Below are 24,148 nucleotides of genomic sequence, written 5' to 3' on the forward strand. Positions count from 1 at the left end.
TAATTAGGCAAGGCAGCATTAAAAGTACTTTAAGAGCTACTTGAGGGGCACTCTGATTACTGTAATACAAGTTCTTAGCTAAAAGTAGGACTGCCAACATTATTCAGTAGCAACATAGAGCTCTCCATTGTACTTAATTGCTAATAGGAGCACAGACAGAACTGGGGATTGACATAAAGCACTGTAGTTACATGGAACATAAGCACTATACAGCATTTTTATGATTCATTGTAACAATTAATATATATCTCTGGATTCAAATTTCTAAATGTATAAAAATTAATTGAAATAATTCTTTCCACATTAAAGGTGTGAGAATATACCTTTACAGATTATTCTGCAGGGTATATAGTCATGGCTACTCTTTAATGGTCAACAGTTGAAACACATTCAAATATTTTTGACATGTTTTTGTTTTAATTTTAAAATATTAGTTTTAAAACTTGTGTACAAATTTGTAAAAATTAAAGAAGTATTTTTTCCTTTCAAACAGAATAGCAAAAGACATTTTTGTTTTGAAAAACGCTTGATGCATGTTAATGAGTATTATTGTCTTTCCTTTTTCACTTTACGTTCTGTTTTTACAAGTTGTAAGGACTTGTTGGTTTGGAATTTCCTTTTGATGGTTACCTTTTTGACAATGCCTAAGACTCTTAATGGCTATTCTATGTATTTGAAATAAAAACATTGGAAAATTCAGTGATCTCGGGTCACGTAGGAAAAAGAAAATGACACTGCTTTGCACTTCTGTTTAAAAGTTCTTTAAAGAAAAATATCCTTCCTAAAGATGCTCCTGTATTTTCAAATCTGAGTTTAGTCTTCGTTTTACTGGTTTAGTAACGCTAATGGGAGTATTTCAGCTAAAACTTGCACAACCCTAAAAAAAAAAAGATTATATAAAAAAGATTTCGGTTAAAGGCAGATTCTTGAGGAAACCCATCTTTTTAACTAAAGCTAGGTTTTTTTTTTTTTTTTTTCTTCTTGTTTTAGTGGTGTTCCTTACTTTGAGACCTGGCATGAGAAATTCAGGAATAAATCATGTAATTTGTTCCTTAGTACTGTACTATGTTCACACATCTGTGCATAGTGGGAAATGGAGCAGTTGTTCCAAGTGGTCAACTTCCTGCCAATATTCTAGTATACATAAAGCCTGTTTGACATTATATCACTTAATGTGCCCAAATGGATATGTAGGGATAGAGTTTTTCAAAAGCAGTCTACCAAGTCATTTTGCTTATGATAATCTGGGAATTGAATTGGGTCACATACTAATGGCTAATTTTCATATAGAAAAATAATTACACATTTTGCTTGAAACTGCTGGTCATATTCTGCAGTCATACTATTCTGGATTTTGACCTCCTTGGAACTCAGAAGTGAAGCAGGATAAGACCTAATTAATATGTGAATAAGACCTCCAAATAACTTTCGGGAAATGGTGTTGATGATATGGTAAGTTGTGCTCTTTCCTCTAAGTACTAAACCAGTATCCCAGTGTAGCATTAATGGAGGCTGCTTCTGGAGCTGCCATCTTTCAGATGAGTCTTAAAACAGGTCACAGACACTTTTCATTAAAGATCCCATGGTATTTTTTCCCAGAATTGTGTTTAGCTTGGGGTTCTGCAAGGTAATTAGCTCAAGTAATTACGTTCTGATCACCCAGTTCCCCCTGTACTTTCAGCTGGGTGTGGTATATTGTTCTGTACTTTCTGCCCTAAACGGCTGTGTACTGATAAACTGTTGATGTTCAGCCCAGTAATTGAATTTATTACTGTATCAATCTTTATAAAGCTCTTTTCCAGTACCTAGGCGTAGATGACCTTTAGTCTTCTGTTACTCTGGTTGTAGCTATGACCTGGTCATTTCAGTGTGTGATATATTTTTTTACAAATATATCACTCCCAGTTTGGGCAGTAAAAGCCCCCACACCACTTCTAGAGCAGAGAGAGAGGACCATGAGCTTATGTATCTTTCCAGGTATATTTCTCTATCCTTTTTTCTTTGCTATTTTCTCCCTGGTTTGCTGGCTTCTTGTTTTGCTCTCCCTTTTCCTTTGACTCACTTTCCTGGTCTCCTGGTCCTGGTCTTGTCACGTTAACGTGCTTCCTCATTACTTTTGGAAGGTCTTTTGCTCCTCAGTGAGTGTTCCTGCTGCCCCTACCAAATCTCCTCCTGTCTCAATTCCCGCAGCCCCACTGGTCACTGTCCAACTGCGATGGACGTTTCAGGTCCCAGCATTCCTCCGATCCTCCTGCTCAGTGATCTTCACCCAAATAATTTTGCTTATTTATTTAATTAGATTTATAGGAGTGCTAAGAGGAGTGCCTAGCCATACACTTTAGGGTTTCTTGACCTAACTTAAAATACGTACAACAAACACATTGCTGTTTCAATAGCAGTAGAGAGGAAGAAATTTGGCTGTCTACCTTATATGATATTTCTATAGCATCTTACATCATAAATCTGAAAGAACTTTTACAAATGATATATATTATGCACCCTTTTTTAAAATTTAAATTAATACGTGAACTCAATATATATTTCAAATGCTTTGATAATAGAATCTAGAAATTTCTGTAAGGAGGGAAAGATGTCTGATAACATAGTTCACTATAAAACTGGCTAATTTTTTGTATTCAATTTTTGTGGTGTTAAATTAACTAAACCAGGGGCTCTTAATGTGGCGGTTATGAACAGGTATCAGGTAATTACAAATACTCTGCCCTTTTCATAGTGGTAAATGGGGTGGTCCCTGTATAAAAATTTGGGTACCAATATGCCAAAAAATGGAGCACCACTGCACCAGGTGGTTGTTTCTTTTTCTAACTAATAAATGTCAAAACTGCTTATCAATACTTGAAAAGAGTAGGAGTTAAGTTTTAGTTATTAGTAAACATCTGTATGACTTGACATGCCTGAAGTTGAAGGAAGTTGTAGGAAATCAGAAGTTGAATAAACTGAAGTAATGAAAATGATTCTTCTGATGTACAATGTAAACATTGTCAAGAATGAAGTAGTGAGTGGGAAAGGATTCATGCTTCTTTTAAAGTTCAGAAAATAGGCTTCTTCAGGTTTATCAAATGTGCAACTAAATTAAAGATTGGTTATTGAAGCAGAAGAGCAAAACATTGAAAAAGTTTTGATGATTCTGCAAGTAAGGTATTTCTGATGCCATAGTCACCATTGAAACATAGCATCAATCATTATGTAAGTCAGTTCCAAGGCTGTCCAGCAGCTGTTCAACATCAGGAATGTTTTCTGTTCTTCAACATCCAAAAAACCGAACAATTTGTCTGTGACTATGGCATACAAACGATTGAAAGTAAAGACTTTGGTAAGAAAGTCAGTCTTTTTTATGCAATAAATATCACCTTTCAACCTAACACAAAGCGAGCAATTTAAATAAACGATTGAAGCACTCATCACAAATATGGGTTTCAGAGTAGCAGCCGTGTTAGTCTGTATTTGCAAAAAGAAAAGAAGTACTTGTGGCACCTTAGAGACTAACAAATTTATTTGAGCATAAGCTTTCGTGAGTTACAGCTCACTTCAACAGATGCTTTCAGGAATGTCCACTAAATGCATCCGATGAAGTGAGCTGTAGCTCACGAAAGCTTATGCTCAAATAAATTTGTTAGTCTCTAAGGTGCCACAAGTACTCCTTTTCTTATCACAAATGTACTTCTCCAGACAAATTTAAGCTTGCTACTAGATGCTTTAAATAAAGAAACAGAGGAAAATTTAAAGAATTAAAATAATCATTGACACTGATGCAGGATAGATGGGTGAATATGAAGTAATTGAAAAGTAATGACTGCATGTATACATGCAGTCATTATTCCTATGTAATGCTATTGAGTCTGTGTGAGAAAAGAAAACCACAGAATATTTATTATGTCCAAGTAGCTAAATGTGTCATCCAAATATTCAGGGACAATTATGACAAGGGAGAGTTCTTTGTGGTTTTCCTCAGACAACCAAATTAAAATGAAAAAGAGGAGAGCCCAGGTGCAAACATCGTAAACTTCTGACTCATAAGTGGTTCAGCATGCTTCTGAGAAAGAAGCAACCCATAACACAGTCCTCAAGCACATGGAGGAAGATCAAAAATAATTTGGCATCCATGATCAGCCTTCATGGTTGGTTGAATGGAAAAAACAGGCTTTATGCTTTAGTTCTCCAGTGACACTTGATGGAATTTTTAGTAAGGCTGTGTTGCTCTATTTTCTTCCAACTACCATAAATATGATTAAATTTGCACCGAGCATGAAGAGTACTTAAGTCAAAGCATTTTACAAAAGACTGTAAAAGAAAGCACTAAATTTACAAAAGCAATTGAAAGAGTTTTTGAAGGAATTTGACAAATTACAGGAGGATGACACTATTGTCAGTCTCGGGAAATCTAAGGGTATGTCTACACTACGGAATAAGGTCGAATTTATAGAAGTCGGTTTTTTAGAAATCGGTTTTATATATTCGAGTGTGTGTGTCCCCACAGAAAATGCTCTAAGTGCATTAAGTGCATTAACTCGGCGGAGTGCTTCCACAGTACCGAGGCTAGAGTCAACTTCCGGAGCGTTGCACTGTGGATAGCTATCCCACAGTTCCCGCAGTCTCCGCTGCCCATTGGAATTCTGGGTTGAGATCCCAATGCCTGATGGGGCTAAAACATTGTCGCGGGTGGTTCTGGGTACATATCGTCAGGCCCCCGTTCCCTCCCTCCCTCCGTGAAAGCAAGGGCAGACAATCGTTTCGCGCCTTTTTTCCTGAGTTACCTGTGCAGACGCCATACCACGGCAAGCATGGAGCCCACTCAGGTAACCGTCACCCTATGTCTCCTGGGTGCTGGCAGATGCGGTACGACTTTGCTACACAGTAGCAGCAACCCCTTGCCTTGTGGCAGCAGACGGTGCAATACGACTGGTAGCCGTCATCGTCATGTCCGAGGTGCTCCTGGCCACGTCGACTGGGAGCGCCTGGACAGACATGGGCACAGGGACTTAATTTAGAGTGACTTGACCAGGTCATTCTCTTTAGTCCTGCAGTCAGTCCTATTGAACCATCTTATGGTGAGCAGGCAGGCGATACGGATTGCTAGCAGTCGTATTGTACCATCTTCTGCCGGGCAGGCAAGAGATGAGGATGGCTAGCAGTCGTACTGTACCATCTTCTGCCGAGCAGCCATGAGATGTGGATGGCATGCAGTCCTTCTGCGCCGTCTGCTGCCAGCCAAAGATGTAAAAGATAGATGGAGTGGATCAAAACAAGAAATAGACCAGATTTGTTTTGTACTCATTTGCCTCCTCCCCTGTCTAGGGGACTCATTCCTCTAGGTCACACTGCAGTCACTCACAGAGAAGGTGCAGCGAGGTAAATCTAGCCATGTATCAATCAGAGGCCAGGCTAACCTCCTTGTTCCAATAAGAACAATAACTTAGGTGCACCATTTCTTGTTGGAACCCTCCGTGAAGTCCTGCCTGAAATACTCCTTGATGTAAAGACACCCCCTTTGTTGATTTTAGCTCCCTGAAGCCAACCCTGTAAGCCGTGTCGTCAGTCGCCCCTCCCTCCGTCGGAGCAACGGCAGACAATCGTTCCGCGCCTTTTTTCTGTGCGGACGCCATACCAAGGCAAGCATGGAGGCCGCTCAGCTCACTTTGGCAATTAGGAGCACATTAAACACCACACGCATTATCCAGCAGTATATGCAGCACCGGAACCTGGCAAAGCGATACCGGGTGAGGAGGCGACGTCAGCGCGGTCACGTGAGTGATCAGGACATGGACACAGATTTCTCTGAAAGCATGGGCCCTGCCAATGCATGCATCATGGTGCTAATGGGGCAGGTTCATGCTGTGGAACGCCGATTCTGGGCTCGGGAAACAAGCACAGACTGGTGGGACCGCATAGTGTTGCAGGTCTGGGACGATTCCCAGTGGCTGCGAATCTTTCGCATGCGTAAGGGCACTTTCATGGAACTTTGTGACTTGCTTTCCCCTGCCCTGAGGCACATGAATACCAAGATGAGAGCAGCGCTCACAGTTGAGAAGCGAGTGGCGATAGCCCTGTGGAAGCTTGCAACGCCAGACAACTACCGGTCAGTTGGGAATCAATTTGGAGTGGGCAAATCTACTGTGGGGGCTGCTGTGATGCAAGTAGCCCACGCAATCAAAGATCTGCTGATATCAAGGGTAGTGACTCTGGGAAATGTGCAGGTCATAGTGGATGGCTTTGCTGCAATGGGATTCCCTAACTGTGTTGGGGCCATAGACGGAACCCATATCCCTATCTTGGCACCAGAGCACCAAGCCGCCGAGTACATAAACCGCAAGGGGTACTTTTCGATAGTGCTGCAAGCTCTGGTGGATCACAAGGGACGTTTCACCAACATCAACGTGGGATGGCCGGGAAAGGTACATGACGCTCGCATCTTCAGGAACTCTGGTCTGTTTCAAAAGCTGCAGGAAGGGACTTTATTCCCAGACCAGAAAATAACTGTCGGGGATGTTGAAATGCCTATATGTATCCTTGGGGACCCAGCCTACCCCTTAATGCCATGGCTCATGAAGCCGTACACAGGCAGCCTGGACAGTAGTCAGGAGCTGTTCAGCTACAGGCTGAGCAAGTGCAGAATGGTGGTAGAATGTGCATTTGGACGTTTAAAGTGCGCTGGCGCAGTTTACTGACTCGCTTAGACCTCAGCGAAACCAATATTCCCACGGTTATTACTGCTAGCTGTGTGCTCCACAATATCTGTGAGAGTAAGGGGGAGACGTTTATGGCGGGGTGGGAGGTTGAGGCAAATCGCTTGGCTGCTGGTTACGCGCAGCCAGACACCAGGGCGGTTAGAAGAGCACAGGAGGGCGCGGTACGCATCAGAGAAGCTTTGAAAACCAGTTTCATGACTGGCCAGGCTACGGTGTGAAAGTTCTGTTTGTTTCTCCTTGATGAAACCCCCCGCCCCTTGGTTCACTCTACTTCCCTGTAAGCTAACCACCATCCCCTCCTCCCTTCAGTCACCGCTTGCAGAGGCAATAAAGTCATTGTTGCTTCACATTCATGCATTCTTTATTCATTCATCACACAAATAGGGGGATGACTACCAAGGTAGCCCAGGAGGGGTGGTGGAGGAGGGAAGGAAAATGCCGCACAGCACTTTAAAAGTTTACAACTTTAAAATTTATTGAATGACAGCCTTCTTTTTTTTGGGCAATCCTCTGTGGTGGAGTGGCTGGTTGGCCGGAGGCCCCCCCACCGCGTTCTTGGGCGTCTGGGTGTGGAGGCTATGGAACTTGGGGAGGAGGGCGGTTGGTTACAGAGGGGCTGCAGTGGCAGTCTGTGCTCCAGCTGCCTTTGCTGCAGCTCAGCCATACACTGGAGCATACTGGTTTGGTCCTCCAGCAGCCTCAGCATTGAATCCTGCCTCCTCTCATCACGCTGCCTCCACATTTGAGCTTCAGCCCTCTCTTCAGCCCGCCACTTACTCTCTTCAGCCCGCCACCTCTCCTCCCGGTCATTTTGTGCTTTCCTGCACTTTGACATTATTTGCCTCCACGCATTCGTCTGTGCTCTGTCAGTGTGGGAGGACAGCATGAGCTCGGAGAACATTTTATCGCGAGTGCGTTTTTTTTTCTTTCTAAGCTTCACTAGCCTCTGGGAAGGAGAAGATCCTGTGATCATTGAAACACATGCAGCTGGTGGAGAAAAAAAAAGGGACAGCGGTATTTAAAAAGACACATTTTATAAAACAGTGGCTACACTCTTTCAGGGTAATCCTTGCTGTTAACATTACATACATAGCACATGTGCTTTCGTTACAAGGTCGCATTTTGCCTCCCCCCACCGCGTGGCTACCCCCTCAACCTTCCCCCCTCCCTGTGGCTAACAGCGGGGAAACATTTCTGTTTAGCCACAGGCAAACAGCCCAGCAGGAATGGGCTCCTCTGAGTGTCCCCTGAAGAAAAGCACTCTATTTCAACCAGGTGACCATGAATTATATCTCACTCTCCTGAGGATAACACAGAGAGATAAAGAACGGATGTTGTTTGAATGCCAGCAAACATACACTGCAATGCTTTGTTGTACAATGATTCCCGAGTACGCGTTACTGGCCTGAAGTGGTAAAGTGTCCTACCATGAAGGGCGCAATAAGGCTGCCCTCCCCAGAAACCTTTTGCAAAGGCTTTAGGAGTACATCTAGGAGAACCGCGAATGCCAGGGCAAAGTAATCCTTTCACATGCTTGCTTTTAAACCATGCATAGTATTTTACCAGAGGTCCCTTCTCCGCCTGCTGGGTCCAGGAGGCAGCCTTGGGTGGGTTTGGGGGGTACTGGCTCCAGGTCCAGGGTGAGAAACAGTTCCTGGCTGTCGGGAAAACCGGTTACTCCGCTTGCTTGCTGTGAGCTATCTACAACCTCATCATCATCATCATCTTCTTCATCCCCAAAACCTGCTTCCGTATTGCCTCCATCTCCATTGAAGGAGTCAAACAACACGGCTGGGGTAGTGGTGGCTGAACCCCCTAAAATGACATGCAGCTCATCATAGAAGCGGCATGTTTGGGGCTCTGACCCAGAGCGGCCGTTCGCCTGTCTGGTTTTCTGGTAGGCTTGCCTCAGCTCCTTCAGTTTCACGCGGCACTGCTTCGGGTCCCTGTTATGGCCTCTGTCCTTCATGCCCTGGGAGATTTTGACAAAGGTTTTGGCATTTCGAAAACTGGAACGGAGTTCTGATAGCACGGATTCCTCTCCCCAGACAGCGATCAGGTCCCGTACCTCCCGTTCGGTCCATGCTGGAGCTCTTTTGCGATTCTGGGACTCCATCATGGTCACCTGTGCTGATGAGCTCTGCATGGTCACCTGCAGCTTGCCACGCTGGCCAAACAGGAAATGAGATTTAAAAGTTCGCGGTTCTTTTCCTGTCTACCTGGCCAGTGCATCTGAGTTGAGAGTGCTGTCCAGAGCGGTCACAATGGAGCACTCTGGGATAGCTCCTGGAGGCCAATACCATCGAATTGTGTCCACACTACCCCAAATTCGAGCCGGCAACGTCGATTTAAGCGCTAATCCACTTGTCAGGGGTGGAGTAAGGAAATCGATTTTAAGAGCCCTTTAAGTCGAAATGAAGGGCTTCATTGTGTGGACGGGTGCAGGTTTACATCGATTTAACGCTGCTAAATTCGACCTAAAGTCCTAGTGTAGACCAGGGCTGAATTGATTTAATTAACAACGAAGATCTGGAACCATACAAGAACCAAAAAACAAAACAAGAAAACAGCTCAGGGAAGCTATGGAACCTTTCCATGACTCAGTCAAAATGTCTGACCCCAAATATAACAATGTTGATCATAATTAATAATACCTAGCACTTACTTCACTTTCATTAGTAGATCTAAAAGTGCTGTACAAAGGAGGTCAGTATCCTTATCCCCATTTTTTAAACTGAGGTATAGGGAGGGAAATGACTTGCCCAAGATCACCCAGCAGATTGGCTTCAAAGTTAGAAATTGAACCCATGTCTCGAGTCCCATTCCAGCAGGTTATTAATGCTTCCCTATAAAGGTTATAGGTTGAACCCAGAACAGGAAGAACAGACTGAAATGTGGATGATAGAGAGTAATCTTGAATTCTTTCCTTCTCTCCTAGCATGTAAAATTGAAGATCCAGATTTCCACCTCAAATTGCTGATGGGGTGGGGGGACATGTATGAACATGGTGGAGAACTCTGCAAGTTTTTAATCTTCCAGAAGATAATGGTATTCAGAACTTTTGTTATAGTTTTCCCCCCTAAATCCGCACTCCTAGCCAACTCTTCATCAGTTGAGAATGATTTGCATTTGTGTATCTTTTTTGGCTGAGATGGTTTCAGTAGGCTAGGTGCAGAAAAAACAAATAGGTCATTAAAGTGTATTGGTATACAAGGACAGATACAAAAGATATAGATCTGAACTTTCTTTTGGAAAAAGTGTATATCTTTTGATGTCTGACGAATAAAAATGCTTAGAAAGTGAGCCCACATAATATAATATTTAGTGGAACATCCCTCCTCCCTCAAGAAAAAACAAGTAGTATTTTCTTCTAAATAGGGCATCATAACAGGCCTGCCTGATATGGTAGAAACAAGATACATTCTTTAGCAGGTCACCTCTTTGTTTTCTTCCCCACTTGTTACAATAATCTTAAATAAAAAAAAATCCTTTAGTAGCCCAGTTCATCAATACCCTGAGACATCTTTGCACGTTTGCATTGCTGTTCAGAATATACAAATAAGCAGTGGTTACTGACCCCAGATTTTCTAAGGTTAGTAAAAACATTGGTCTCATGAGCAATGTTAATATCTACAAATCATAAATCTCTTTCAAGGAGATATAAAGGCAGAAGTAGAGATACTTTTGAGTATCAGTCGGTAAAGCAAATTTCCTGATAACATTTAATTGTTTAATACAAGTAAATATCAGGAGGTTAATTTGATGTTTGTAAAATGAGAAACAAGAAAATAGTAATTGAAATAATTTGGACACCTTTAAAACTATGTAGTTAAGAAAGCAGTTAAGAAATTAATTTAAAAAATATTGAAATTGAATATGTTGCTGAAGATGGTGAATTGTAGAAGAGGGAGACAATATAGATGTTGAAGGGAGTAAAATAATAGGTAGAAAACTCTATTGTATCAAGTTTTGCTGAAATGATATGAACAGTATCATTGTGTTGGATGTGGCCACAGGTTAAGGACATGGGAATGGAGTGGCATATTATTCCATAAAATACATGATTGAGAGAGCTGGTTTTATCATGATGGAAACCGTTTTTATACCAGGGTGTCCACTTATACAAATTTCAGTGCAGCTGAATCAATAGTTGCAATAATGGGAATCTTCTTTTGAAATTCCCAAATTGTATAAATGGACTAAATGTATCAGAACTCTTATTCCAAAATTAGATTGAATTGAGAGTGCCCACTTAATAAAAATCATGAGATTAAATTATAGTGTTGCTTTACTTCTACACCTCTGATTTCCTAAGCGAACTGAGTTACTTATCAACTTGGTTGGAATTGTCAAGGCTTGTCGTCATTGACGACTTCATTATCCATGTGGATGATGACCTTCTAGGTTAATTCATAATCCTTTGTATTTACCAGGGAATGGTAAATTTTTTCAAGCCCAGGCCTAGATCACATTGGAACTATTTGTTTTGTGGTTGAAGTGCAGTTCAGATAAAACAAAGGTGGTGCTTGTGGATTTCAGAAACAACCAGAAGACGTGTCAGAGGCCTCTTTGATGGAGAAAGCATATGCTGGTCCTGCATCAGCAACTTTCCTCAATCAGTAAACCTGTGGGAACACTGGTTACTTCTGGATAGCCAGACAGCAGCTGTAGCCAAGTGATATTAACAAACATACAAAGATTACTTTTTGCAGTAGCAAGTCTTTAAAAAAAGCAACCAAAAAGCAAAAGAAGCAACAAGAAAAAAAGACAAGAATGTGCAAAGCACCTTATTTGTGTTTCTATTCTGTTTAGGTCCAGTAAAGAACAGAGACAACTGTACGTTATTTTTATTATTGAATCTGCCAGAAAAGTCAACCTCTACATAAATTACCATGATTTGGACATGTATATGTGCATATTTATTTATTTATTTTTTCCCTAAAGTTAATTAAGTATTTTCGGAAAAATTGTCAGAGTGTCCACCAGCAAGAGTTGAGGCCACCAAAAAATTTGTTGAGAACCCCTAAACTAGATCATATCTTTAGAGAAACATCCAGTCTCGATTTAAAAATTCCCAGCGATGGAGAATCTACTACTACTCTTGGTAAATTGTTCAAATGGTTAATTGCCCTCGTTGTTTTGTGCCTTATTTTTACTCAGAATTTGTCTATCTTAAACTTCTAGCTCTGGATCTTGCTATGTTTTTCTGCAGGATAGAAGAACTCCAGAAGAGAAATTAAAAATATTGAAAGGAAAGAATACAGTTGAAAATATAACAATACTGCATGTGAGCAGTTTTTGTTGAATTTTGTGTTTGATGTGATTGTAGATTAAAAGTATAGAGTGGGAAAGGAAACATTCTTCTACACATGCGTGAGTGTGTATGTGTGTATTTATATATATATTTTTTAAAAGGTGTAAGTTCAGTTTCCCTTCATTCTCCCCTTTCTCCATCCAAGTAAAAGGAGTGTAAATGGATTATAAACCTGCAATCATATCTCACACTTAGATTCTTTGCTGGCATTAGTCCATTAATTTAAGTGGCATTAGATTAGCAGAAAATTTGGCTCACCACCTGTGACTCTCACTGTTGGTTCTTTGCTCCTTAGTATGAGACTAACCGAACTCCCTTAGCTGTGAAGTTTTGTTTTTATTCTTGAGCACAACAGTAGTAGTGAAGAGCATGACCGTTGTGCTCCTCTTAGAGAGTGTGTAAACGGCACCTTCCAAACTTTAGTCAGTTCCTTACTTTCAGTTGGTAAAGGAGCTTCCTGGAGGAGACTGCTTTATTGTTCTAGCTCTTTTGGATCACAGTGAGGTTCAGTATCCTCTTCTCTCCTCTTCTCAGGTCCAGTATGGTTGTGCAAAATTTTTCAGGCCTCATGAGCTTCCATGCACTTTAGAACTTGTTTATTTTCATGGTATTTTGGTTTGGAACAGAGTTTTTGTTCCTGCTACTGTGTTGCCTCGATATTGTTTCAGCCAACACACTGGCACTACCAAGATATTTTAGTGGGTGTTCTCTGCACTCTGGCAGCATTGCTATCAGCACGAGATACCAGCTCCAGTGCCACAGTTTCATAGTAGTCTTAAGGCTGTTCATTGCATTAGTGCCTGCACAGCTGTTTCAGTGCTGACTTAATTTTGAAGCTTGAGGCCATCTCAGTGCTTGTTTCTTTAGTGGCCGTAGAGATCTGCTCGGGTCTAATTTTTAGGTCTGACCTGGACCCAAGCCCATCCAATCTGAGCCTGAGAGGGTTGAATCATTTTTCTGACTCGACTCTTCCACCTGAACCTGAGTCACTGCCACCTCCTCCTGCCCCTGAGGTCGGCTCTCTTCCTCCTGCTCGGCCCCATGGGTAGGAGGAGGAGAGCTCACTCCACCTGAGCTTGAAGGGGTCCTGTTGTTTTCCCACTGGACCTGGACCCAACGCTTCAGATTACTGTGTGTGGAATCAAAATAATTTAGGTCTTTTCCTTGTGCTAGCTTTCAGGGTTTCACGGTGAAAAATGTTGTATAGACTGCAACATCTCTTGCACCAAATCTAATTTGGTGCTTTTCGTATTTGGAGTGGGTTTGATTGTCTCACACTCAGGTTAATGTTAGGTGCTAGTATTTTGTAGCTTTCACAAAACAGGTTAAGAATTAATACTCTAGAAGTAATAATAATTAAAAGTTACTGTAGCCTATGTTAAGCAAAAACCTGCTTTGTTTTTAATAATGGTGTGGTATTAAGTTTTACAGCAAGTTATCCAATGGCTTTAGGCAGTATTGCAGTCTTTTTCTTCTTTACTCAGCTTTGTTCTCCTGTACCACTCAGGCTAGTTTCAAACAAGTGCTGCAACTTCACTTGCAACTCTGCTTCTCTGTTGCACAGAGAGACTCCTGGCATTTCAGAAAGGAAGTGTTCATTAAGATTGACTTGCATTAGTGGTGCACTTCAGTAATTGCCCAGAACACACCTTTGGCAGTTCACATAACCTACAGTCACATCTGTACATGCTATTGTATAGGACTATAATTTCGTGAGTGTTCAGTGGATTCAAGGTATAGACCTTGCTGTCCATTTAATGTTTGGGAGAGCTCTAGTACCGATTTATCTGAATTTTAATAGGATTTTGGGATCCAAAACCACTGCTTTATTTTAAAGTTTTAAAATTTGATTCCACATTGTTGGTTAAGAACAGAAATTGAAAGGTACAGTGACTAGAGTGAAATCCCTGCAAGTTGCATGGACTCTTTTCAAAGACACCATAATAGAGGCTCAACTTAAATGTATACCCCAAATTAAAAAACATAGTAAAAGAGCCACCATGGCTTAACAACCATGTAAAAGAAGCAGTGAGAGATAAAAAGGCATCTTCTAAAAAGTAGAAGTCAAATCCTAGTGAGGTAAATAAAAAGGAGCATAAACACTGCCAAATTAAATGTAAAAATGTCATAAGAAAACCAAAAAGGAGTTTGAAGAACAGCTAGTCAAAAAGTCAAAAGGTAATAACAAAATGTTTTTTAAGTACATCAGAAGCAGGAAGCCTGCTAAACAACCAGTGGGGCCCCTGGACGATCGGGATACAAAAGAAGCACTTAGACGATAAAGTCATCTCAGAGAAACTAAATGAATTCTTTGCTTCAGTTTTCACGGCTGAGGATGTTAGGGAGATTCCCAAACCTGAGCGTCTTTTGTAGGTGACAAATCTGAGGAATTGTCACAGATTGAAGTGTCACTAGAGGAGGTTTTGGAATTAATTGAGAAACTTAACAGTAACAAGTCACTGGGACTAGATGGCATTCACTCAAGAGTTCTGAAAGAACTCAAATGTGAAATTGCGGAACTATTAACTATGGTTTGTAACCTGTCCTTTTAAATCAGCTTCTCTACCCAATGACTGGAAGATAGCTAACGTAACGCCAATATTTAAGGAGGGCTCTAGAGGTGATCCTGGCAATTACAGACCGGCAAGTCTAACATCAGTACCGGGCAAATTAGTTGAAACAATAGTAAAGAATAAAATTGTCAGACACATAGAAGAATGTAAATTGTTGCGCAAAAGTCAACATGGCTTCTGTAAAGGGAGATCATGTCTTACTAATCTATTAGAGTTCTTTTGAGGGGGGGTCAACAAACATGTGGACAAGGGGATCCAGTGGACATAGTGTACTTAGATTTCCAGAAAGCCTTTGACAAGGTCCCTCACCAAAGGCTCTTTTGTAAATTAAGTTGTCATGGGATCCCTTCATGGATTGAGAAGAAGTGGTTAAAGACAGGGAACAAAGGGCAGGAATAAATGGTAAATTTTCAGAATGGAGAGGGGTAACTAGTGGCGTTCTCCAAGGGTCAGTCCCAGGACGTATCCTATTCAACTTATTCATAAATGATCTGGAGAAAGGGGTAAACACTGAGGTGGCAAAGTTTGTAGCTGATACTAAACTGCTCAAGATAGTTAAGACCAAAGCAGACTGTGAAGAACTTCAAAAAGATCTCACACAACTAAGTGATTGAGGAACAAAATGGCAAATGAAATTTAATGGGGATAAATGTAAAGTAATGCACATTGAGAAAAATAACCCTAACTATACATACAATATGATGGGGGCTAATTTAGCTACAACTAATCAGGAGAAAGAACTTGGAGTCATTGTGGATAGTTCTCTGAAGACGTCCACGCAGTGTGCAGCGGCAGTCAAAAAAGCAGATGGGATGTTAGGAATCATTTAAAAAGAGATAGAGAATAAGACGGAGAATATCTTATTGCCCTTATATAAATCCATGGTACGCCCACATCTTGAATACTACATACAGATGTGGTCCCCTCATCTTAAAAAAGATATACTGGCCTTAGAAAAGGTTCAGAAAAGGGCAACTAAAATGATTAGTGAAAAGGAGTACTTGTGGCACCTTAGAGACTAACAAATTTATTTGAGCATCTGATGAAGTGAGCTGTAGCTCACGAAAGCTTATGCTCAAATAAATTTGTTAGTCTCTAAGGTGTCACAAATACTCCTTTTCTTTTTGCGGATACAGACTAACACGGTTGCTACTCTGAAACCTAAAATGATTAGGGGTTTGGAACGGGTTCCATATGAGGAGAGATTAAAGAGGCTAGGACTTTTCAGCTTGGAAAAGAGGAGACTAAGGGGGGATATGAGAGGTATATAATATTATGAGTGGTGTGGAGAAAGTGACTAAGAGTTAAGTATCCTCACACCTTCTTGTCAACTGTCTAAGTGGGCCATCTTGATTATTACTACAGAAGTTTTTTTCTCCTGCTGATAATAGCTCATCTTAACTAATTAGCCTCTCACAGTTTGTATGGTAACTTCCAACTTATCTGTGTATATGTGTATGTGTGTATCTGTATCTCTCTCTCTCTTACTATATGTTCCATTCTATGCATCCAATGAAGTGAGCTGTAGCTCACGAAAGCTTATGCTCTAATAAATTTGTTCGTCTCTAAGGTACCACAAGTACTCCTGTTCTTTTTGAATAAGGAAAAGTTATTTACTTATTCCCATAATATAAGAACTAGGGGCCACCAATGAAATTAATGGGCAGCAGGTTTAAAACAAATAAAAGGAAGTTCTTCTTCACACAGCGCACAGTCAACCTGTGGAACTCCTTGCCTGAGGAGGTTGTGAAGGCTAGGACTATAACAGGGTTTAAAAGAGAACTGGATAAATTCATGGAGGTTAAGTCCATTAGTGACTATTAGCCAGGATGGGTAAGGAATGGTGTTCCTCGCCTCTGTTTGTCAGAGTGTGGAGATGGTGGCAGGAGAGAGCTCGCTTGAACATTACCTATTAGGTTTACTCCCTCTGGGGCACCTAGCATTAGCCACTGTCAGTAGACAGGATCCTGGGCTGGATGGACCTTTGATCTAATTCAGTATGGTCATTCTTGTGTTCTTAAGGGATGATTACTTAAAAAAAAATTATAAGGCGTTAGATCTGCAAAAAGCCAATCTGTGAAGACAAGGCAGTTGCAATTTTACATGTTTGTAGGCTCCCCCGCAGGGTTACTTTAGCTAGCAAGTGTTCAAATTGGGATTTTAACATGAGTTAATTAACATATGGCATGGAAAATGGGTGAAAATGTATGTTTTTTTGTAAATGTAGAGAAGATCTTACAATATGACATTTATGGGGCTGCATCTTAGCCAGTTGCCTAATACTGTAATAGTTTCTCTCCCTTTGTAGGTGTAACAAAACTCCACCTGCCACACCCTCCACCAAAATACATGTTTCTTAATTGTTTTACCCTTGGGTAATTGCAGTTTGTCATTCCAGTTAGGCAACCCAAAAAGCCTGATGGGAAAATTGGAGATGCATAATCAGTTTTTGTATGAGTAAAATTCTACTTTGTTCCAAGTTTAAACATTTCCTGACATACCTAGTAGTGCTGCTACCTAGGGCATTGGGTGTCTTGTTGTTGCAATGGAAGCTGTGTAATCTCCACATTAAGACCTGGTCTACGCTGGGGGGTGGTAGGGCGATCGATCTAAGTTACGCAACTTCAGCTACGTGAATAATGTAGGTGAAGTTCACGTACTTAGAGCTACTTACCGTGGTGTCTTCACTGTAGTAGGTTAACTGCTGACACTCCCCCGTCGACTCCACCTGCGTTTCTTTCTCCGGTGGAGTACCAGAGTTGACGGGAGAGCGCTCGGTAGTCGATTTATCACATCTTCACTAGATGCGATAAATCGACCCCCGCTGGATCGATCACTCTGGAGGTAAGTGTAGACATGCCCCAAGACTGCTACTGTGTGATTCCAAATTCCCCATTCCCACCGTCTTGATTATTTCTTCTTTAATTTGCCTTCTGCACTGGAAGACTCTCTAGTGTTACCTGTACAGTCATTTCCTATGCAGGTCTCTGAAGTTGCTTCTTGTTTTCTTCTGGCTGTATTGTTAATTGTGATGAGTAAGTTATCTCCTGCAGTCTTTGAGCATTTCTCCGAGGTGTTGAGGCTAAGCCCATTAATGCTTGTAAAGTGCTTTGAGAGCACTTTAGATATATGCAATAGAAGTGCAAAGTCCAAGTGGTGATAACCAATGGTTGTGTGATGATTTGACTTTCTGCAAAGAAAAGGAAAAATAACAATATGCAAAACGTTTGGGTACGCTTCTTAATTATATAGAGGCACCATCAATTGAATATGCTCCTTCTGGTTCTTGCTAGGTCTTAGTATTCTCATCTACCTCTGCCCTTCGTTCTATTTTCTGATCTTTTTATGGTGATCCAAAACCAGATTCCATTCTTGAAGTGTCAGGTAGGCTCTACATGCCACCTACCTCTTTATGTTCTCATCACCCACTTTCATTTGTCTCCTGTTGGCTTCCACTTCCATCGCCATCATCTGTTTTATATCTTACAATGGTGTTGCGTTTTCTGCATAGATATTTCATTTCTGCCATGAAAGGGTCAGCAGTTGCCCATGTTCATGTGCTGTTTCTGTCAATCGTGTGACTAGCTTACACTTGATGCAGTTTGGGTGTCATTTTTGTCTTCATAGTGGAATGTGAACGTGGCTCAGCCTCTACATTGGACTCCTCTTCTTCTGTCAGACAATCAGCATTCTTTAGTTGAATTCTTAGCTTAACTTCGCTACAAGCGTCATACTGTATCAGGACATATATATAGTTTTCTATTCTCCATGACAATATGTCTCTTCCACTACACTTTAACTATGAGCATTATGAATAATATATACATAATTTCATTATGGCAAATCAGTGGATTTTTACGATAGTAGACCTAATAAAAGATGACATATATTTTGCTGAAACCCACAGCCAGTTTTCTTTGAAGAAGGGACAAGTCTTGAAAAGTTTACCTGACAGCTTTCTACCCTAAAGAATGTGGGGTTTGTCTATTGTCTGCAACCGTGCTTCTGTAGTACTATGGTGTAGAAACTTGCGACAATGATAGAAGGAATTTTGCCATCACTGTAGTTAATCCATCCTCTAGAAAGATAGTACACAGTACCTAGGATGGATGGATGTATCTTTAACTTTGAGTAATTTCTTTGGTGGGAAAAGATGTTTCACTGAAATCTACTGGGTGTTTTTGCATTTTTTTTAATGTTTACATTTTTTGTATGATTATGAACAATTCCCGCTGAAGAAGGGATGTTTTTGGTTGGCTAGAAATAGTGTGTGTCACTTGTTTTTGGGTGTGTTAAGATGTCTAGCTATCTCCCTTGTCTGCTTTTTCCTCATGGATCAATGTGGTTACTAGTAATTTCTACAAAGTATGGTATTTAGAAGTATTCTTTCTACTAATCCTTTATGCTGTTATTGAAAACTGTAAAGAAAGAGTGCTGAAAGAAATAAAAACATTTATAGTTTCCTTTTAAATATTTTTGATTTCTGATATAGATATTTTCAGAAGCTTTTAACGCTTTCCATTTTTTATTGAGATAGATATCTCAATATTTGCACATTTTTCAACTGAAAACACAAAACCTAAAATTGTCCAGACACTTTGGTGATGGATGCTTTAGAATTCATGTGTTAATCATTTTGCTAAAGGTATGAGAGAGAACAGGTCATAATATCTTGATGTTTCTTTTTGTAATAGCTAGCTACTTAAAAATATTCAGTAATACAAGAGAGAGAAAAGGGGTTTTATGAATTAAAGTAATAGTAAGGGCAGTAATGTTTCCAGGGATGCAGTACAATGGGTTTTGGAAAATTAGAAATATTTAGTAGAATTATTGATATGTACAGAATTTTAATATTTTACGCTCACAAGGTCCAGTGTTAAGACTTTGCTAGGTGAACTGGTGAGTTAGCCTCCAGCATGTGTACATTTTTAAGGTACGTGTGTTCCATGAGCATCAGTAAAGCACTGCTATGTGTGTGTGAACTGGGTTTGACTTTCTTTAGGTGAGTAGTGGAATCTTATTTTTGCTATGGGAAGTGTAAAAATGAACCAATGAAATGTGGTGTGATGCTTTGTCTCTTTCAGAAAGATGAAGGTAGTGATGCTAGTTTGAGTGATAGTCACATATCCCCTCCAGCCAAACGTACCTTGAAACATGCTGATCCTGTGTGCAAAGACAAATCAAAATCACGCAATACTGGACAGCGAGAGGAATGGAGCATTTCAGCTGGACAGTCCAGGTAACCTGGTGCACTGAATGAAAAGGCAAAGTTCTGTTCATTTTAGTACACTTAGTAAATCCACTTACATTGAGTGAGAGAACGTGCATTATATTGAAACAGCATACTTTTGCATCATGTTATTGTTGAACTATTTTCCTATAGTCTACAGTCTTCTGGAGTGAGAACTATGTGAATCCTATGGGTTGTGTTTCTCCTTATGTGACACCACTTTATCTGTTAAAATGGGAATGGTGGAATGTGTTAGAGTCCAGTTTTACGTTTTTTGTGCATCCAGAACTCTTGATTGACTTCACTAGGAGTTCTTTGTGTTCAGAATTAGCAGCTGACCCTAAATTTAAATTAGGAAATCTGTGTGTTTTCAGCCTCTTGTATACAAGATGGTCCAGCCTTCTCCTTTTCAGTGTTTTTTCAGCCTCTCCATTGTTAGACAACTCATGGCTGACTCAGGAGTTGAGTACATTAGAAGCAAGCCAAAGTACTATGCATTCCATATAGCCAAAACCAAAGGAGACATTTGTTTAATTTTCTGACCGATTGATTTAATTTTAAGAAAAAGTTTCCAGGTTTAAAGAAGTTCTTCAGATTGGATGCAAGTAATTATGTGAGTATATGGACACCAAGCAAAAGCCTCACGCCGTTGTGCTTGGAACAGCTTGTTTGAACACTGATCTTGGCCCTTGCAACTGCTACTGCATATTGTATAGGACTAGACCAGGGTCTCAAAAACGTGGCCTGCAGTCTGCATCCGGCCCGCGGGATTGCCCCCAATGGCCCCACCAGCCCCCTGCTGCTCCTTGAAGCGCCCAGCACAATGTCCCTGCAGCCGGAGGGGGAGGGGCCTGGGCGCAGAGGGCTCTGTGCGTTGTTGCATGGCTTCCAGCCACCACCCCCCACTTCTCCCATTGGATAAGACAGGTGATTATTTAAACTGAGAACTATATGACTACAGCTTATTATATAGCTTCCTTCAGAAATCATCTTGGAGCATATATACAGCCACCTCTGATATGCTGGGTCATTTAACAGTCTACACCAGCACTATTCAACAGTTTAACTGTTAGACCAGATGTAAAGAATACATTGTGGATTGATTTAAGTCAGAGCAATTTAAATCACCAATTTTAATCATGATTTAAAGCAGCAAACTGGAAACCTTGTTTAAAATCATTGATTTTAATCATATTTTGCTTTTGGACTTTTTAATTTTCCTAGAGAAAGGTTGATTGTCATTTGTTGATAAGCAATAAAATATGTTGAATTGCAACTCCATATAGTCTTTATGCTAAATTTAGTGCTTCTTTTTGCTAATCAGAGGGATACACTATATCGACACACATTGATTTAAACAATTACGTAGCTAACTTGAATTTATTCATGTTCTTAGGTCTTACATTTTTATTATGTTCGAAAATGGTGAATTTCTTAATTATTAGATTTTTTTATTTGTGATTTGTTAAACTCTCTTTGGATGGAAATTCAAATACAATTAAAATGCACAATTGTTTAAAATTTTTTAATAAACTTCCTTTAATGTGCTGGATACACAAAAAGTATCAAAGTTTATCAAAACAGTTTTAAATGTAAAATATAACTTTTTTTATTAAAAAAAAAAAAAAAAAAAGGAAGTGTTATCTATAGTTAGTGAATTGAACCGGTAGTGGCTGTCACCTGTCCGTCAAGATTTTAGAACTGGTGTAGGTCTTATCCTTTCAGACCTAATTTTTTATTGATAGATTGTAAGAGGAAAGCAAGCTTTCCTGCTTTTTCAATTCCCAATTGGTCTCTTAACTTTGAATGAACTAATCATTGAACTGAACTAGTTGAATAAAGTGAAATGAAAAAAAATCTTCTCCCTGCACCTGCAGAAGAGGTGACTGCTATCAAAAACATTGATCACTTCAGAAAACTCCAGTTCCAGATGCTTATTCTATGACTTCCACCAGTCCAGTGGTTTGACTTTCTTTAAAATGGGTAGCAAACATGTACTGCTTAATATTATTTTTTGTATTTCATGTAAACAATTATAATAGACTATAATAAGTTTAGGCCTACACATAGGTTGTCAATTTCAAATTTAAATAACTTATTTTTTAAAAATAAACGTGTATTTTAATTTAAATAAAATCTGAGGGTTTTTTTTAATTGACCCCTGGAAGAATATCACTTAGGTGAACTCAATTTGCCTGAATTGAAATTTGGCCAGGACATTGGAGATAACATCATTGCTCCTTAAGAAGTGCTACGATGTGTCTGATGACTGGATCTTGGTCTGTTACAGAAACTAGATTTAAAGTAGAAAACTGAGATTAAAATAAAATTTTAGCAATGGGCTACTTAAACAAGCCCAAAATAGCCATGCATAATAACCTGTGTGGAGATTCTGCTTTTTGGTATTAAGCAACAAATACATGTGACCATAAAGCCATTACTAATGTTTGTTTGTCAAAAATGCCTGAGAGGGTCATGATTTGCAGATGCTATTCTCCTATGTGTTCCTATCCATCACTGTGACAAAGTTTTGAGGTCTACCATGGTGAGTCCCTTGTTTTATGAAAAATTGGTATCCCTTTCCCAGGTAAATAATAGCAGAAACCCATGTCCTAGTTTAAATCCATCTCTTCAGAAGTAGAAATTTTTGCAAGAGTAAAGGGACAGTGGAGCCTGGGTCAAATGATTTCCCTTTCCCTTTTTCAACTGGTTAATTTATTCACTTTCCAACCTCAAATCAGTTGTCCCCAACGCCTTCCAGTGTGCACAATAGTTATTGCAGTTCAATGGTCCTTATACACATTATAAAGCACTTAAGATCCTTCAGGATGACAGGAGCTATATGAATATAAATTCTTGATTTGATTAATCTATTTTGATTTTATATGTACTGGTACCAACACGTTATTTTCAGCTAATATTCTATCATGATTTTAGGGCATTTGTACATTTTAACTCTAACAGTTTAACTTACGTTTTAATAAGTTAGTCTTAACAGATAAGAAATATAATCTTTTACTCTAATGTAAAAATCAAGACTGAATATATGGTTCAATAACTGTTAACCCATGTAATTGCTGGAAGAGAGTTGGATCATGTTTTGGTTCTCATACCAACCCAGTGGGAGTCAACTTTCCTTTGGAAAACTAACTTTAAAAAAAGAAACACAGAATACGTACGATTGAGGTCTTAAGTAATATTTTTACTGTTGATTTAAGTAATCTTGATTTGTCAGTCTCTTTCCCTTCAGTTGTTAGATTAGTTAAATAGATTTAATTTTTTTGTTTTCATAACTTTGCGCTGCACTTTTTTATTGCTTTTGTTTTCATTGGTTTCAGTCATGCACCAAAACATTAAGAGTTTAAATGGTGTTTGCTTCTGATTAACAGCAGAACCACAGTTTGTGGAACCAGAGTGTGGCTTATTTAACAGGAGGGGACATAAGTGAAGTGGTGTAGCCTATTAGTGGAACACATATTGATATATTTTTTCAGTATGGTGATACTAGTTAAAATTGTTTGTTGGTATAAAATAAAATATTAGTACAATGTTAAGAACACAAGGACAGGACAGACCAATGGTCCATCTAGCCCAGTATCCTGTATTCTGACAGTGGCCAATGCCAACTTCAGTTCCAACTTCAGATGCCAAGCCAAATTCTTGAGAATACATTTTACAAATGCTTTAAATTGTGGTCAGTGTATAACACTTAAGGGTTTCTATTTCAAAAGTGTTGGTTGCATTGTAGCTTTTATATAGTAAATAAAATGTTGATATATTTTGCATATTTAATATAATTGTTTTCCAGGTTAACGTCTCAGGCTGGTGCTACATTACCAACTGGACGTAGCTTATGTAAGTGTTTTCCCTATGGTTATTTTATATCTATATTTAATCTTAACTACTTTTATATTGATGATTCTCAAATATATATATTTTGACACCTTCATTGGTGTGTTTCTCCCTGTGTTTACAAGAAACTGTTTTCTCTCAGATTCCTTCAGATAATTTATTGGATGCTTCCTTTGGGTATGAGTAAGGTTAAGATTCTGTTACAGGTATGTTTAGTAAAAGTCAGGGACAAGGTGCAGACAATAAACAAAAATTCATGGAAGCCCACGGCTAGAGCCCTGGGTGGGCACTAAATTTTTATCCACATCCAATCGGCAAACATGGGCCATGAATATAAAGTGGATATCCACAGATTAGCAGAGCTCTACCTGCAACCTGTCCCTGACATTCAGTAAAAATACCGTGGAGGAGGACAGGGTCAAACAGAGCACTGTCAGGACTGCTGGAGCTTGCAGCTGCCCCAGCCCCACAG

The 24,148-nt window shown here is 39.8% G+C and overlaps 1 protein-coding gene across 4 annotated transcripts in view; it reads left to right on the forward strand.

Annotated features, from left to right (window-relative positions):
- ATAD2B (ATPase family AAA domain containing 2B) overlaps positions 1-24,148 on the forward strand; it is a 215,152-nt gene that overhangs the window by 5,784 nt on the left and 185,220 nt on the right. For all 4 annotated transcript variants that reach the window (XR_013345548.1, XM_077812465.1, XM_077812463.1 and 1 more), the window contains exons 2-3: positions 19,679-19,833; positions 23,633-23,679. Coding sequence is in view for 3 of the 4 variants with exons in the window: in XM_077812465.1 (XP_077668591.1) it covers positions 19,679-19,833; positions 23,633-23,679 (202 nt within the window). In the remaining variant the exon portion in view is untranslated. The remainder of the gene's footprint in view (positions 1-19,678; positions 19,834-23,632; positions 23,680-24,148) is intronic.

This window comes from Eretmochelys imbricata, chromosome 3 (assembly GCF_965152235.1).
Source record: "Eretmochelys imbricata isolate rEreImb1 chromosome 3, rEreImb1.hap1, whole genome shotgun sequence".
Lineage (NCBI taxonomy): Eukaryota > Metazoa > Chordata > Testudines > Cheloniidae > Eretmochelys > Eretmochelys imbricata.